We start from the raw sequence: 16,509 nt of genomic DNA, 5'->3' as shown, positions 1-16,509 counted from the left end.
TTCCTACGATTTAGGTTTCAACCACAGCCACTACGAGAATCCCGAAGTAACCTCAACCAACTGACCAGCCAGGACAAGTCCTGTGGGCAACTGGATCCAAGGACTAGCCAGGGAGTGAAATGTAAACAAAAATTTATAGTTCCGGCAGACTAGAGGTATTGGTAACAGCTCTTTACTCCGGGATTGCAATACATGCCCCGGGGGGCATAATTATCACAATGAAATTCGGCACAAATAACTTTTACATAAACACAAATCCCACCAATAAATTTTATAAGGATCAGTACAATTTTTGCTCTAGCTGCCATACAACCGGACCTTCAGATTTGTGACTTTTAGCTCATAACTACTTCAAATGTTATACCATACAATATAAATGCCCCCAATACTGTCTGTAAGAAATTTCATAACAATCGTTAATGGGTTAACAGACTAAACTGAGTTGGAGTAGAAATTGGACGTCGTATTGATTGGAATCATATGCATATGACGCGCCATGAATATAGTGCAATTTTTAAAGCTTAATCTGTGGCTAAATACCTTTTAACTTTTTTTTTTACTTAAATAATTTTTAAAATTTTTTTTAACAACCCTCGTTTTATTCCAAAAAAAATCTATTCGGATTTTTATTCCCTGTCTAGAAAAAAAAACTATTGTCTATATAGTTGTATGTACATAAATAACATTTAACAAAAATATATATTTTGAACATAAAATGATTATCATACTTACACTCGCATTAAAATCATAAATTGCCAATATTTGACGCCGCTATCGGCTAGAGTCACACCAGCAAAAGAGAGCGTTCAATAAAAAAAAAAAACAATTCACTATGAACTACTGCTATAATTTATAGCTCTATCTATATAAAATATATCTGCGAACCAACTGTGGAGAAAAACAAAAACAGCCATAACAGCAACCAAACCAACAAAATATCAAAGTCAACTAAACCTGAAAAATAAACCACAATGTCTATGAAAGTCCATAAGAACACACATGTGTGAAGTAAATATTTGTTAATGTTAAAAGACGGCTTTGCGAAACTGCTACACTTGCAACTGTTTAGAATTCAAACCAAGGAACTCTATGTCTAAATAATGATCTGTGGTTCGAAGGACCATACAATTATAGGTCAATGTATCGGTTTAAAATACTAATAAACAAATAGAGACAGTAGCAACTTGGCTCTTCAATACTGGCTATGGCTCATGGCTCACTACTGGCTATGGTTTTTAGATGAAGAATGTCCTCTTTATATTCTATTGATCTCTTATTTATTATTCAGCCACGTAAGTATTCATGTTACATTGTCCCCTAAGACAATCCTAAGCCACACTGATGGGATAGTCTCTGCACATCCGGCAACATCACGTTGATACGTATTTGATAGACCGAAAAACAATCTCCATCATTAAGCCAAGATATAGTTGCGAACAAAAAGTAAATTCTGAAACATACATGACTAAGAAATTAGCCTTCTCGATAACACATGAATAAGACACTTTCTTATGAAAACTATTCGACACATTCACTTGAGAGCGGGTAGGATGGTGTCATTGATCACTGATTCATTGCGCATCAGTTTTCTTTTATTTCTATTCATTCCCAACATTTAGTCCAACAGTCACTTCTCTGAAGGCTCCTGCTGTCTTGACAACATCACCGAACTTATCCGGAAATATTAATTTTCTCGTGCATCAATTTTCGAATCAACATTCTCTTTCCATTACCTCGAAACTCTCCTATAACCGTTACATGACAAAGTCTAAAACAATGCTCAGGCACTGGTGTCACATCTTTACCTTGGTATTGCATTAATCGTCGGTTTACCAAGGTATCATGCCTCGGAGGGTCTCCAAAAAGACTACGTGACAATTAGGATCTGGTACTATATACGTACAACATCCAGTTGATTCCGAGGATAATAGTAAATTAAGAACGGTTCCTTTCCAAGATTTCCATAGACTTCATTCGATTCATGAATCAATTAATCAACACCCTCTTTTGTCAGATCTCCGATGCTGTTCGAAAATAAGTGCAAAAAACTAAGTCGATTTCTCATTGGTTTCGAGAACCTCGAATTTGATCAGGATTTGGAACATTTTTCTTCGACATCTGGTTCAGTAACTTTACAAGATCCAGTCTAGTTTTCGAAGCTTTTGAAATGATATCGGCCGAATATAATCTTTTGGTATTTATACGTCAACTAGAGGTGGCTAATCATAATTTGATCAGCTTGAGGTTATAGAATTTAGCTTGGTCCAAATTTTAATTAGTCCCAGTCACAACAATAATATCCGGATCAATAGTATTGTGTTATCTTTTATGAAATCCATTAAAATTTCGATCAATTTGTGATTGGCTATTACTGTGACCATTATACCTCCGATTTAACCGACAAACTTACTTCCGAGATAACCTATAAAACTAAACTAAGCTTTCTCTAGTGAGAGAGCAAGGCAAATGTGGCTAAACCTGCTGCTTAGATGCCTAAACGATAACGGTCCGAGGAGTAGATCGAACGCATTGTTGAGCGTCTTAGCTTTGTTGAGTGACGAGAAATCGTCTCTAGAATCGGCCAAGTTGTGCATTCTGGAAAAAGAGTAAAGATATGACTCTACTTTGTCAATATACAGCAGCTGATGATTAAACGTCTAAAGTAGAAACAAATGGGCATTTAAGCGAGCTTTCTAATACGCGCTATTTTCAACTGGGCATCGGCAATGGGGTCTAATCTTTAGTAAAAACTTAGATTTTTTGTAAAAATGGAATTTCTAGTGAAATATTGGAGCTACCCTTTAAAAATGATAACTTTTGTATCTAGTTTTAACTAAACGGATATGGGATCAAATTAAAATTTCAAAACCTTTGAAAATGTTGACCATTTATATATTTAAGTGAATAGATTATATATTTAAGTGATATATGTATGTATGTAACGTAAGTCTAAAAACAATAGATCCACCTATATCGTCGAATTTGAACATCGTAGATCATTTGTCAAAAGTGTTACCGTCATTCTAGTAAAACAAACTGTAGCGTACTAGTACTCACAAAATCTACAAATATTGAATTTCTCAACTATAATTCGCAGTATATAAATCGATTCTTTTTACAAGTATGTTCAAGTTGTAAGATTTTTCACATATAACCATAAATATTCTAAACTTTATACATATATAGTTTTATTTCTGAGTGTTGTAGGTTTTGTCAGTCGGAGTTCCATACACATTTTAAGATCACATTACATTGCAAGTTACGTTCATACTATTTCATTTAAAAACAAATCTACTTTATTTATTTCATTTAAGAAAAAAAAAATACTTTTCCATTTTCAGTTCAATGAAAATATTATTTATTATAATGAATTCTCATAATAAAGATATGAAATTTTGCAAACACGTACTTTTTAACTAAAGGTTCTTTTTTTCGTTCAGCATACAAAACCGATATTATATAGTAAAACGAAAAAAAAATGTTGCATGTTTTTAACAATAAATTCTTAAATTAATAAATTGTCTTAATGAGTTGTACACAAGTAGTATTAGTAGTTGGGTCCAACCAACAACGTGTATGAGAATGTAAATGCTATTGATACTACGTGTGTCTGAGAATATTTGTTTAAAATTAAAAAAAAAAATCCAATCCAATCATTTCATTTCGTACACACATATTAACTCTTTAGTCCGTATTTAGTAGGTTGTCGTTTTTTTATGGGTTTTTTGTGATTGTTTTACTGAAAGAACCTGTTCACACTGTGTGCAGCAAGGGTGTTTGTTTGTGTGCATGTCTGTTTAGTTTTAATTAAACTACTTAAGATAGTCGGTTAATTAATTGAGGTACTTAAATGCAAGCAGTTTTGTAATCGAAACAAATGGTTAAAGATTTGACGAAGTTTTTTTTTTCGATTCAATTTTTCGGCAATGCAATCAAGACGATATTTTTAGTCGTTAGAGTATAATTTTTATTCGGTTTAAAATAATTATTTTTGGAGCTGAACGAGGGATGTGTGAAAAGTTAGAAATTGAAACGCCTGGGCTCTTTTTACATTAGGAACTGTCATGCCTCTATCTGGCGAACTATTGAGCCAGGTAGATCATACAGCGAGAGTTAAATGAAAAATTGAACATGTTCATTTATGTTGGTTCTAAGATGTACCTCGACAAACCAATTTTCACTTAAAAATGCAAAATTTCATAAAAAATTCAGGACCGCTTAGGTCCTTTATAGACTAAAGGAACTATCACACTTTCCAGAATTAATCGGACAAAGTGAGAGTTAAATGGAAGAAGTTTCATTATGTTAAATCTTGATGTGGCTTCAGAGTTTGTTTAAATTGAAAAACAACTTTTAAGAGCAACAAATATAAAAATAACTTTATTTTCTTTAATTAGAATTTAACAAAGTTTAATATTTTCCGATGCTTTAAAACAATTTGTTTTCACTGTCTCTTTGACAAACTCATAAAAAGCCCTTAATAATCATCTGCAATGCCTTTTAAAGCAGTAGATGATCAGTAGGTAGAACCGTTATTAAGCAATTGTTCAATAAGAGCAAAAGAATAAACAAATGTATAAACATTCGTACATACATATATGTATTTAATGCAAATATATGTATGTATGCTTGTATTTTTACTGCAGTGGAAAACAAAATGTAATAAATAATAAATAAATAGGTAAACAAAATTTAAATAAAACAGTGGCGGCGGTAACATTCCCCCCCTCGTAAGCGAATTAGGGATTCATGAGCTTGCTTTCTTGGATATTACCGACATCTAGTACAGCTATTTTTGTTACGGGCCTTTCAAATGTGCTGGTGTTGATTCTTACTTTAACACGACGTACTTGACCATCTTTTGCGGTGATTATTTCTGTTATTACACCCTTGGGCCAGCTGTTACGGGGAAGCGTGTCATCAACTATTATAACTATGTCACCAACCGATGGTGGCTTCACCTTTTCGAACCACTTGCTACGACGGACTAAGTTGGGGCCATATTCACGGACCCACCTCCTCCAAAAATGGTTTGCAAATTTCTGGGTTTGGTGCCACCGTTGTCGCAGATCATAATTTGTTTCACATAACGGTTTGTACCCATCTGCAGATCCGAGTAGTAGATGATTTGGTGTTAAGGGATCGTCTTCAGCAGAATCTAGAGCAACAAAAGTTAAAGGCCAAGAGTTAATAATAAATTCAATTTCACAAAATGCACTTTTTAATGACTCGTCGTTGAACTTGAATGCGGGACACATGGCATAAAGAATGGTTTTCACCGTACGCACTAAGCGTTCCCATGCGCCGCCCATATGGGGTGCTGCTGGTGGATTAAATCTCCACTTTATTTCGTCGTGTCTATCGAATACTTGTTTTAAGTCAATGTTTTGTTTCTCTTCACGAAGAACTCTTTCAACAGATTTAAAATTTGTTCCGTTGTCGGTGTATACTTCTTTTGGAGAGCCACGGCGACTAATGAAATTTTGAATGCACATGATACACGAACTTGTGTCAAGACTGTAGGCGACCTCAATATGAATGGCTCGCACTGTCAAACACGTAAATAGAACACCCCACCTTTTTTCTCTACGCCTGCCTACTACAACATATAACGGCCCAAAAAAGTCTATACCGACGTAAGTAAAGGGACGTTCGAAGCTTGCAAGTCTAGCTGCTGGTAACGAGGCCATTAGTGGTGGTTGGGGTACGACTAATTGGTTCTTACATCGTTGACATTTAGCTCGCACACTCTTATAAATTGTTCTCAATTTAGGAATATAAAATCTGGTTTTAATTCTGCAAATCGTAGCTTCATGAAGACAATGATGAAAATTCTCATGGAAATTTCGGACCAACAAAAAAGTTATGTAATGACTATTTGGTAAAATAATAGCGTTGTTACAATTTAGAGATTCAACTCTACCGCAAGCGCGTATAATTCCATTTTCATCTAGGAAAACATTTAGTTGCTTGAGCTTACTTCCAGAATGTATTTTCTTATTATGTTGTAGACACCAAATTTCTTCTAAAAATTCACTGGCTTGAGCGTACTTAAACAATATATTTTTAGATCTTTGTATGTATTCGAAACGAATACCATCTGGAATATCACCACTGCCTTGAGCTTTATATTTTAATTTTTCAATATATAAAAGAAACTGTGAGAGGGCCATGTAAAGTCGCTTCCAATTTGAGAAATATTCCACGTTAATTGTGAATCTGTTTGATTTATCAATAACCAGTAAATGATTTCTTATTTCTTCTTTATTAGAGCCTCCTAGATCGGGACATTTGGGCCACAAATGTTTGTTACCTCGTAAAAATACTGGTCCATTGAGCCACATATCTTCATCAGGTGCACAGATTTTTGTTGCATAATCTGCCGGGTTCAATTTAGAAGGCACTCAACTCCATTGTGTGACATTAGTAAATTCTAATATTTCCCCAACTCTGTACATAACAAATGCCTTGAAGTTTTTAGGATCCATGGAGAGCCATTTAAGAACTGTTTTTGAGTCGGACCAATAGAAACATTCTTCACAGTTAAGACGCGTTGCGTTACGAATTTTTGATGCCAGTCTGGAGCCTATTAACGCCGCTTGAAGTTCTAGCCGTGGAATGGATATTGGCTTCAGTGGTGTGACTTTTGTTTTGGCCGCTACAATTCGTACATCGATGTCATCGTTATACTGGATTCTGAAGTAGCATACCGCTGCATATGCATTTTCACCGGCGTCTACAAACGTATGTAGCTGGACATTTTTCGTAGCTTTTAGGAGCCTAGAATAACATCGAGGGATGATGATGGATGATATCTTGGTCAAATTGGACAACCAAGGGGACCATTTCGGGAAAAGATCTTCATTCAATTCGTCGTCCCATTTTATTCCTGACCGCCATATATCCTGTAGAAGCATTTTCAGACCAATAGTGTAATGGGAGACGAATCCTAGTGGATCGAAGATAGACATTAGGACTTGAAGAACTTCTCTTTTGGTTGGGACCACATGGGGCTGGAACACGTCTCTTCGAAGCCTCGAAAATCTAGAATTATACTGGAAAACGTCATAATTGGATTCCCAATACATACCAAGAATCTTTTCTATTGCTTTAAATGAGGTTTGTGTTGCTGAGCCATCATCAGACAGGTGTTGTCGTACTTCCACAGAATTGGTAACCCAGTTTCTCATATGAAACCCACCAGCCGAGTGAATCAAGCGAACATGAACCGCTAGCTCTTTAGCTTCGTCCTCGGTGTCGACACTATCAATAAAATCGTCCATGTAGTGGTAACATTGTATAGCTTTCACAGCTCGGGGATACTCATTGCGAAAATAGTCTGCGTTTCTATTTCTCACAAAATGAGCGATGCAGGGAGCGCAACTTATACCGAAGGTCAGGGCTTTCATTACATAAGCACATATGTTTCCATTTTCGAACCACAAAAATCGCTGAGCATGCATATCTTCGTCTTTAACATTGATACGGTGAAACATTTCGGCAATATCACCACAAATTGCTATTTGTCCAACACGGAACTCGATTAAAATGTTGAAAAGTGAAGTAAGTAAATCAGGGCCACAAATTAAAGAGTCATTCAAAGACTTATTGTGCGATTTTGCAGCTGCATCCCAGACTAGTCGAACTTTACCAGGTTTGTTCGGATTTAGAGCAACGAAAATTGGTAAATACCATATGCGACCTGCATTTGAAGACATTTCTTCTTCGGATACCTTTCGGGCGTAACCCTTACAAATAAGTTTATCGATTTCCGCTTGCATTGTCTGCTGTAATTGGGGATCCTTTTGAACTTCTTCTGGAGACACGTTAAGCGATGGCGAGCAACTTCATAACTTTCTGGCAATTGTATGACCTCCTCCTTCCAGAGTAAACCGACTTCAAATTGTTGATTTTTCTTTATGGTTGTAGCTTCAAGTATTTCCATTGCCTTGTTATTTTCTGGCGACAAAATATTTTTCTCATGGGGCGCATCGAGCCCAAAATATTCCTTCACTTCATTGTGTAACGCCCTATACCGATTCTCGCACTCACATGTGTGTATATTAAGGGATGGAATACTTCTTAAATCTGTGCCACTTCCTTGTAAGGTCCACCCAAGACGAGTCTTTGTTGCAATTGGTTGATCGCGTGCACCTTCTCTAATTTTTAAAGGAACTGCAAGTCTCCAATTGTTGAGCCCAATTAGAACCATCGGTTTGGCATTTGTGTACGACTGTATTGGTAAACCTTTAAGGTAGGTGTTGTCTCTAACTATATCCTCAAAATTCAAAGACTGTATGGGCAGACCAAGGTTATTCACTGTATGGACATCATAAAGTGTGAACCTATTGTCGTTTTAGAGCCGGATACTTCTATGTTAATTTTGACAGAGTTGTTTTCAGATCGGGTCGTATCACCAGTCCACCGTAGCTCCAAAGGTTCTTGTTTGCCAGTAAGTCCCAATTGGTTGAAAAGATTTTGCTCCATTAGAGTCACTGATGAACCCTCATCTAAAAATGCGAACGTCGCCACAGAGCCGCTATTACAATGAATACGAATTGGGAGTATTCTGAAACACTGTTTATCTTTATGGCGGTCGTTGTGAGCATTTACACTTCCACTACGTGACGGATTAGCTACTTCAATAGGGTTTACTGATATTGTGTATTTGTGTAGCAAAGGGTGATGTTTTGCTGTACAATTATTTATATCACACACTTTTTTTGAGAAACACTTACGCCGATGAGAATTTAAACACTGCCGGCACAGTTTGTTTTCTTTCACGACATTCCACTTGGCATCCAAATTTAAGGACTGGAACTCATCACAATTTTGTATTTTATGCTCCTCACTTTTACAAAAAATACAAAATAATTTGCTGCTGTGTGCTTGCACTGAATGATTATTTACAGAGGCGGTCTTTTTGCCACCTATTGGGGACACGACTTGGCTTGCGGCTGCTGCTATATTGTATATCCAATCGCTGAAAGACTTCACCACTGGAACCTTATCATCCTTTACATGCATCGCCCAACTTAACTTATGATTGTTAGGTAACTTGTCAACCAAAGTTTTCACCAGCAGCGGATTATTTAAATGGGCCACTAAATTACATGCCTCCATCGTTGAGCAAATATTTCGTATGGTGAGTGCGTATTCGATGATGCTGTCGAGCCTGTCTTTAAGTGGAGGGATTTTTGTTGCCTTCTCTATCATGCTGTCTAGAATGTGCTCTGGACGACCGAAACACATTTCAAGGGTTTGAATAATTTCATTCACCATAGACGGAATTAGCAATTTGCTTTTTACCAGCTCCTTGGCACGACCACGTAGACACGACTGTAACCGCATTAGGTTTTCACCATCAGTATAGCCTGCTATCTCAGTGCTGTTTATATAATTACTGATAAATAGTGGCCAGTCTTCTGGATTACCGTCGAAATTGGGCAACTCTTTTGGTATCACCTGCCTGGCTGCGATTTGGGATGCTGTGGGCTGGAAAGAAGAAATATTTGAAAAGGAATTTGAAGCCTGGCTTACATCACCTTGGGAAAGGATACTATATTTCTTCTCCAAGTATTTCCTATGTAGCTCCTTTTCTTCTTCCAGCATCTGCAACTGCAATTGCCTGTGAGACGACACCGAACTGGATGACGGTTGTGGGCCACATTGACTTGCAAAGTTTTGATGCACATAATGATCAGTAGGAATTGTTGTTGACACTACCTTAGCTCGAGCCATCACTGTTTCACCTTGTTCATTTATGGTGCTGTTTCCCTGTTCTTGCATTGGTTGCTTTTGTGCTTTTTTATATGCACCTTTTTCAGGGCCAACATTATTTTCAATAAGTGATTGTACAGTATTTCCCCTTAACGACGGACCGGGCACATCTGTAAGAGGTGTAGATATTTGGCTTGCAGGGGATGAGGCTGCTCCTAAACCTGCAGTAAACTCAGCAGTGCCATTAATTGTTGACATGGTTCGCGAAGTGACGGTAGATGCGCTATTTTTAATTACGACGGGCTGGTCATTACCACAAGAGCAATTCCAGCTAACATTAGCAACGTCACTATTTACTCCAACGCACTCAAAATGGAACCACTTATCACAAGAGTCACACTGCACCATGCGTTCGGTGTCTTTTAAGTCACATTTATTGCAATTAAAATCGGTTTGCGACATTTTATTTTGTCTAATTTAAACCCGATTTATTTATATTTGTATAGAGGCAAAATATGTTTTTTTATTTTTATTAAAACCACACGAAATTGTTTTAAAGAACTGTGGCTTCAGAGTTTGTTTAAATTGAAAAACAACTTTTAAGAGCAACAAATATAAAAATAACTTTATTTTCTTTAATTAGAATTTAACAAAGTTTAATATTTTCCGATGCTTTAAAACAATTTGTTTTCACTGTCTCTTTGACAAACTCATAAAAAGCCCTTAATAATCATCTGCAATGCCTTTTAAAGCAGTAGATGATCAGTAGGTAGAACCGTTATTAAGCAATTGTTCAATAAGAGCAAAAGAATAAACAAATGTATAAACATTCGTACATACATATATGTATTTAATGCAAATATATGTATGTATGCTTGTATTTTTACTGCAGTGGAAAACAAAATGTAATAAATAATAAATAAATAGGTAAACAAAATTTAAATAAAACAGTGGCGGCGGTAACACTTGATTTTCTTCAGTTATTTCAAATTCGCCCTAAAAACTTTATTAAATGGTTTTCACTAGTGTGAACACCTTATAAAAAAGTTGTCACAAATTGTTTGAAAATTTTGTAATTGTTTTTTTTTTTTTTTTCTCTCCAACTGGTATTAAGTCTAATCTAATGCTATTTAAAATGTCTCTATGTATTTGGTTTTTTTTTTCATTTTTTTCTAACATTTGTTTTTGTTACTTTTTGCAAATGTCAACCATAACTGAACACAATCAATAATTGCAATTAACTGGTATTAAATATTTTTAGCTAGTTTTATTTAGACAATATTTTTCTTAGGTCTGTCGTTAATGTTGTCTTTGAGACGTTGCTGTTGTTGTTGTTGTCGTAGTTGTCTTTCTTAATAATAATAAAATTAATATAAAAAAACTAAAAATAAAACTAACCTGTCAGAGTTAACTTTAGTTTATGTTTGTTCGATTTAATGTTCATGTTTATTTTTTCAACTGTAATTTTTTTTCTAATAAATTTTTTATTTGTAATAATATTTTTTCATTTATGTTTTTTTAAGATTTATGTTAAAATAGCGTGTTAATTAATGTCGTTACGTAATATTTTAATCAACCCATATAAGCGAAAAAATAATACAAGGAGTTTCTTTTTATTAGAAAAAATATGTTTTCAATTTGGAGATCAGAACAAGATAAGCCATTTAAAGACAATTATTAATATGCAAAGACCTTTCATGCATTAAGACTAGCAGACTATATACCACATAGACTATAGAACTATAGACTAGACTATAGACTAGACTATAGACTCGACTATAGACTAGACTATAGACCAGACTATAGACCAGACTATAGACCAGACTATAGACTAGACTATAGATCAGACAATAGACTAGACTATAGACTAGACTATAGACCAGACTATAGACCAGACTATAGACTAGACTATAGATCAGACAATAGACTAGACTATAGACTAGACTATAGACTAGACTATAGACTAGACTATAGACTAGACTATAGACTAGACTATAGACTAGACTATAGACTAGACTATAGACTAGACTATAGACTAGACTATAGACTAGACTATAGACTAGACTATAGACTAGACTATAGACTAGACTATAGACTAGACTATAGACTAGACTATAGACTAGACTATAGACTAGACTATAGACTAGACTATAGACTAGACTATAGACTAGACTATAGACTAGACTATAGACTAGACTATAGACTAGACTATAGACTAGACTTATAGACTAGAGCTACTAGACCAGAGTCTATAGACTAGCCTATAGCCTAGAGTACTATGACCAGACTCTTAGACTAGACTATAGACTCGACTATAGACTCGACTATAGATCAGACTATAGACTCGACTATAGACTCGGACTATAGACTTCGACTATAGACTCTGACTATAGACTCGACTATAGGACTAGACTATAGACTCAGACTATAGAACTAGACTATAGACTAGACTATAGACCTAGACTATAGACTCGACTATAGACTAGACTATAGACTAGGACTATAGACCTAGGACTATTAAGACTAGACTATAGACTAGACTATAGACTAAGACTATAGACTAAGACTACTAGACTAGACTATAGCACTAGACTATAGCCTAGACTATAGACTAGACTATAGAACTAGATATAGACCTAGACTATAGCACGACTAGACTAAGACTAGACTATAGACCAGACTATAGACTAGACTATAGACTAGACTATGACTATACTATAGACTAGACTATATTACTAGACTATAGACTAGACTATGGACTATACTATGATTAGTTAGTTAGTTAGGTAGTTAGTTAGTTAGTTAGTTAGTTAGTTAGTTAGTTAGTTAGTTAGTAGTTAGTTAGTTAATAGTTAGTTAGTTAGTAGTTAGTTAGTTAGTTAGTAGTTAGTTAGTAGTTAGTTAGTTAGTTAGTTAGTTAGTTAGTTAGTTAGTAGTTAGTAGTTAGTAGTGTAGTTAGTTAGTTAGTTAGTTAGTTAGTTAGTTAGTTAGTTAGTTAGTTAGTTAGTTAGGTTAGTTAGTTAGTTAGTTAGTTAGTTAGTTTAGTTAGTTAGTTAGTTAGTTAGTTAGTTAGTTAGTTATGTTAGTAGTTATGTTAGTTAGTTAGTTAGTTAGTTAGTTTAGTTAGTAGTTAGTTAGTTAGTTAGTTAGTTAGTTAGTTAGTTAGTTAGTTAGTTAGTTAGTTAGTTAGTTAGTTAGTTAGTTAGTTAGTTAGTTAGTTAGTTAGTTAGTTAGTTAGTTAGTTAGTTAGTTAGTTAGTAGTTAGTTAGTTAGTTAGTTAGTAGTTAGTTAGTTAGTTAGTTAGTTAGTTAGTTAGTTAGTTAGTTAGTTAGTTAGTAGTTAGTTAGTTAGTTAGTTAGTTAGTTAGTTAGTTAGTTAGTTAGTAGTTAGTTAGTTAGTTAGTTAGTTAGTTAGTTAGTTAGTTAGTTAGTTAGTTAGTTAGTTAGTTAGTTAGTTAGTTAGTTAGTTAGTTAGTTAGTTAGTTAGTAGTTAGTTAGTTAGTTAGTTAGTTAGTTAGTTAGTTAGTTAGTTAGTTAGTTAGTTAGTTAGTTAGTAGTTAGTTAGTTAGTAGTTAGTTAGTTAGTTAGTTAGTTAGTTAGTTAGTTAGTTAGTTAGTTAGTTAGTTAGTTAGTTAGTTAGTTAGTTAGTTAGTTAGTTAGTTAGTTAGTTAGTTAGTTAGTTAGTTAGTTAGTTAGTTAGTTAGTTAGTTAGTTAGTTAGTTAGTTAGTTAGTTAGTTAGTTAGTTAGTTAGTTAGTTAGTTAGTTAGTTAGTTAGTTAGTTAGTTAGTTAGTTAGTTAGTTAGTTAGTTAGTTAGTTAGTTAGTTAGTTAGTTAGTTAGTTAGTTAGTTAGTTAGTTAGTTAGTTAGTTAGTTAGTTAGTTAGTTAGTTAGTTAGTTAGTTAGTTAGTTAGTTAGTTAGTTAGTTAGTTAGTTAGTTAGTTAGTTAGTTAGTTAGTTAGTTAGTTAGTTAGTTAGTTAATTAGTTAGTTTGTTAGTTAGTTAGTTAGTTAGTTAGTTAGTTAGTTAGTTAGTTAGTTAGTTAGTTAGTTAGTTAGTTAGTTAGTTAGTTAGTTAGTTAGTTAGTTAGTTAGTTAGTTAGTTAGTTAGTTAGTTAGTTAGTTAGTTAGTTAGTTAGTTAGTTAGTTAGTTAGTTAGTTAGTTAGTTAGTTAGTTAGTTAGTTAATTAGTTAGTTAGTTAGTTTGTTAGTTAGTTAATTAGTGAGTTAGTTAGTTAGTTAGTTAGTTAGTTAGTTAGTTAGTTAGTTAGTTAGTTAGTTAGTTAGTTAGTTAGTTAGTTAGTTAGTTAGTTAGTTAGTTAGTTAGTTAGTTAGTTAGTTAGTTAGTTAGTTAGTTAGTTAGTTAGTTAGTTAGTTAGTTAGTTAGTTAGTTAGTTAGTTAGTTAGTTAGTTAGTTAGTTAGTTAGTTAGTTAGTTAGTTAGTTAGTTAGTTAGTTAGTATACATAAATAAGTCTGCAAAATTAAGCATGTTTTAAATAAGCTCTCTAGTCATTGCTAATGGTCTGGGGTATAGAAACTCTTGATTTACAGAATTTCATTTCAATTTAATTTTTTTATCACATTTTATTTAAGTTTATATTATTTAGTGGTGGGCACTACCTCCAAAACAAATTGTGATAACAGCACAGTGGTTTCATATGTGACAAACACTCTAAAAAGTTATGTAAATTAAACCGAATAAAATTAATATTCAGCATACGTTCCCTACGATAGTTCCGTATTAAAAGAAAAATTGACATTGTTAATATACTTAAGACAATGTAAACACATTTAAATAAATATGAACATAATAATTTCTTTAAACATTTCTTATCAACGCAAAAGTATAAACAAACTGCTATTGTCAGACCCTCAACTGTATAAATTCAATATTTTTTACAGTGGCATTTTTTCACCACAAACACACAGTCGTTCTATTTTTATCAAGAATTTTTTATGTTTTTTGTTTTAATTCTTTTATAAATATATTTTGTTTTGTTTTTGTTTTCTCTGCTTTTCTATTACTAATTTAAATAATATATGTATTTTTTTTTTTTAATAATTTAGCTTTGTCTGATTTTTTATAATTCTTCAACTTTAGTACATTCCCTTCTATCCGTGTGACATTAAGTGGTTTATTTTATAAAAAAGATAAATAAATATTAAAAAATATATTTTGCTTTAGTTATTAAAAAAAAAACAAAACAAATAGAAATGAAAAGTTTAAATCAGTTTACAACGAGTATAATACTTGCCGCCTTGACTTTAGTGGCCTGTGTGGTACGGGCCGAGTTTCTGTTTTCGGTGCTGCATGATATTACTTCGTCGAAATATAATGGGGATCGAGATATGGTGATAAATATTATATTGGTTATAAATATGGTGGTTTATTTAATCTTGGCCATATTTTGTTTGTTATTAATGTATGCCATAGTGCAGGTATTTTGAAATTTCTAAAAATATATGTATGTATGTGTTTTTTACCATGTTAACTATGCTTTTTAAAGAAAAACCACCTGCTGATGACACCCTGGTTATTTGTGGCTCTACTGAGTGTTATTTGCGAAGTGATATTTATCATTTATATTTTGGCTTCGGGTCATAAGAAAGCGGTGTTAATTTTACTAATTGGAACTGGTAAATATTTTATCGTTTTTGCAAAAGATTTTATTGACAAATTGTTGCTTTTTTAATAGCTCTAAGTCTTTGGATTATATGGGTGATATTCTCTTTATATAGAAAACTACGTCAGGAAGCTCTTGTTAATAGAGATGAAAATATCCGCGGATATCGTTTATCGGCTAATACTATGGAAGTGTATTGAAATTGTTAGATTTTTAATAATTAATAAATTAAATAAAGCTTTAGATTCAAATTCTGATCAATTGTCAATTATTTCGACATTAAAACAAATTTAATTCAAAATTTAATAAAATATAATTAAAATCAAAATTAAGAAAAAAGTTATCTAACTGAGTATTTGTAGTTTAATAACTTGTATTCTTGAGTGAAAAATCCCATGTAGTCTCTGTGTAAAGCATTTGATTTAATGTATCCCAAAACAAATGAAAGAAAATGATCAATGATGATCATAATTTGCATAAATAGTGATGCACAAGCAACGGTATTATTGTTGATGATGTCTGTCGGTGATGTTGGTGTGGTTGGTTGTCAATTATTTTAATAGTTTCTTGCCACAAAAATCGAAAAACGTGGTTGTTAAGAAAATCAAACAAAAAAATAAATACGACAATCATAGACATTAATGGTTATAAAACCACATAAACAGAAATAAAGAAAATGAACTTCTATATACAAGAGAAACATTAGGATTAGAGATGAAATACAATGTTTAAAAAGGAAAACTTGTAAATTTAAAATTACAGTAGCCAAAAATGGTATTGAAGTTAATAACAAGTACATGGTTTCATACAAAACTGAAAGAAAACAAAAAAAGCTAAAACTCAAAATTTCGTTTGCCTCAACCAACGACTGTTAAAGCATTTATTGCATTAACCACAACATTTTAGTTGCAGGAGGAAAAAAACACTCAACAGAACCTCCTACAAGCCCATTTAAAGTAGATAAAGTTATATGCCAAATGAAATCGGAAGCTTTTAACAAAAATACTTACAATCAACAAAAAAAAATAATAATAAAAATTGAAAACAACAACAAAATTGAAATGAAAAACACATTATCTTTATGAATATCAGTGAACGGAAATCAAACAACTTAATAAGGTAAAAAATATACCTTTACTCCTCTATGAGATCTCTAAGTACATGAGAG

At 33.2% G+C, this 16,509-nt stretch overlaps 1 protein-coding gene across 1 annotated transcript; it reads left to right on the top strand.

Moving 5' to 3' along the window:
- Positions 1 to 14,845: 14,845 nt before the first annotated feature.
- On the top strand, positions 14,846 to 15,598 carry LOC119611956. The gene is made up of 3 exons (XM_037967649.1): positions 14,846 to 15,156; positions 15,225 to 15,354; positions 15,414 to 15,598. The coding sequence occupies exons 1-3, from the start codon at positions 14,932 to 14,934 to the stop codon at positions 15,539 to 15,541; spliced, it is 483 nt and encodes a 160-aa protein (XP_037823577.1). The 5' UTR covers positions 14,846 to 14,931; the 3' UTR covers positions 15,542 to 15,598.
- The last annotated feature ends 911 nt before the right edge of the window (positions 15,599 to 16,509 follow it).

This window comes from Lucilia sericata, unplaced genomic scaffold (genome assembly GCF_015586225.1).
Source record: "Lucilia sericata isolate MDLA Ls3-8-SP2 unplaced genomic scaffold, ASM1558622v1 Contig001564F_arrow, whole genome shotgun sequence".
NCBI classification, from domain to species: domain Eukaryota; kingdom Metazoa; phylum Arthropoda; class Insecta; order Diptera; family Calliphoridae; genus Lucilia; species Lucilia sericata.
The sequence above is the reverse complement of the archived record's forward strand: the minus strand, read 5'-3'. Positions and strand labels throughout refer to the sequence as shown.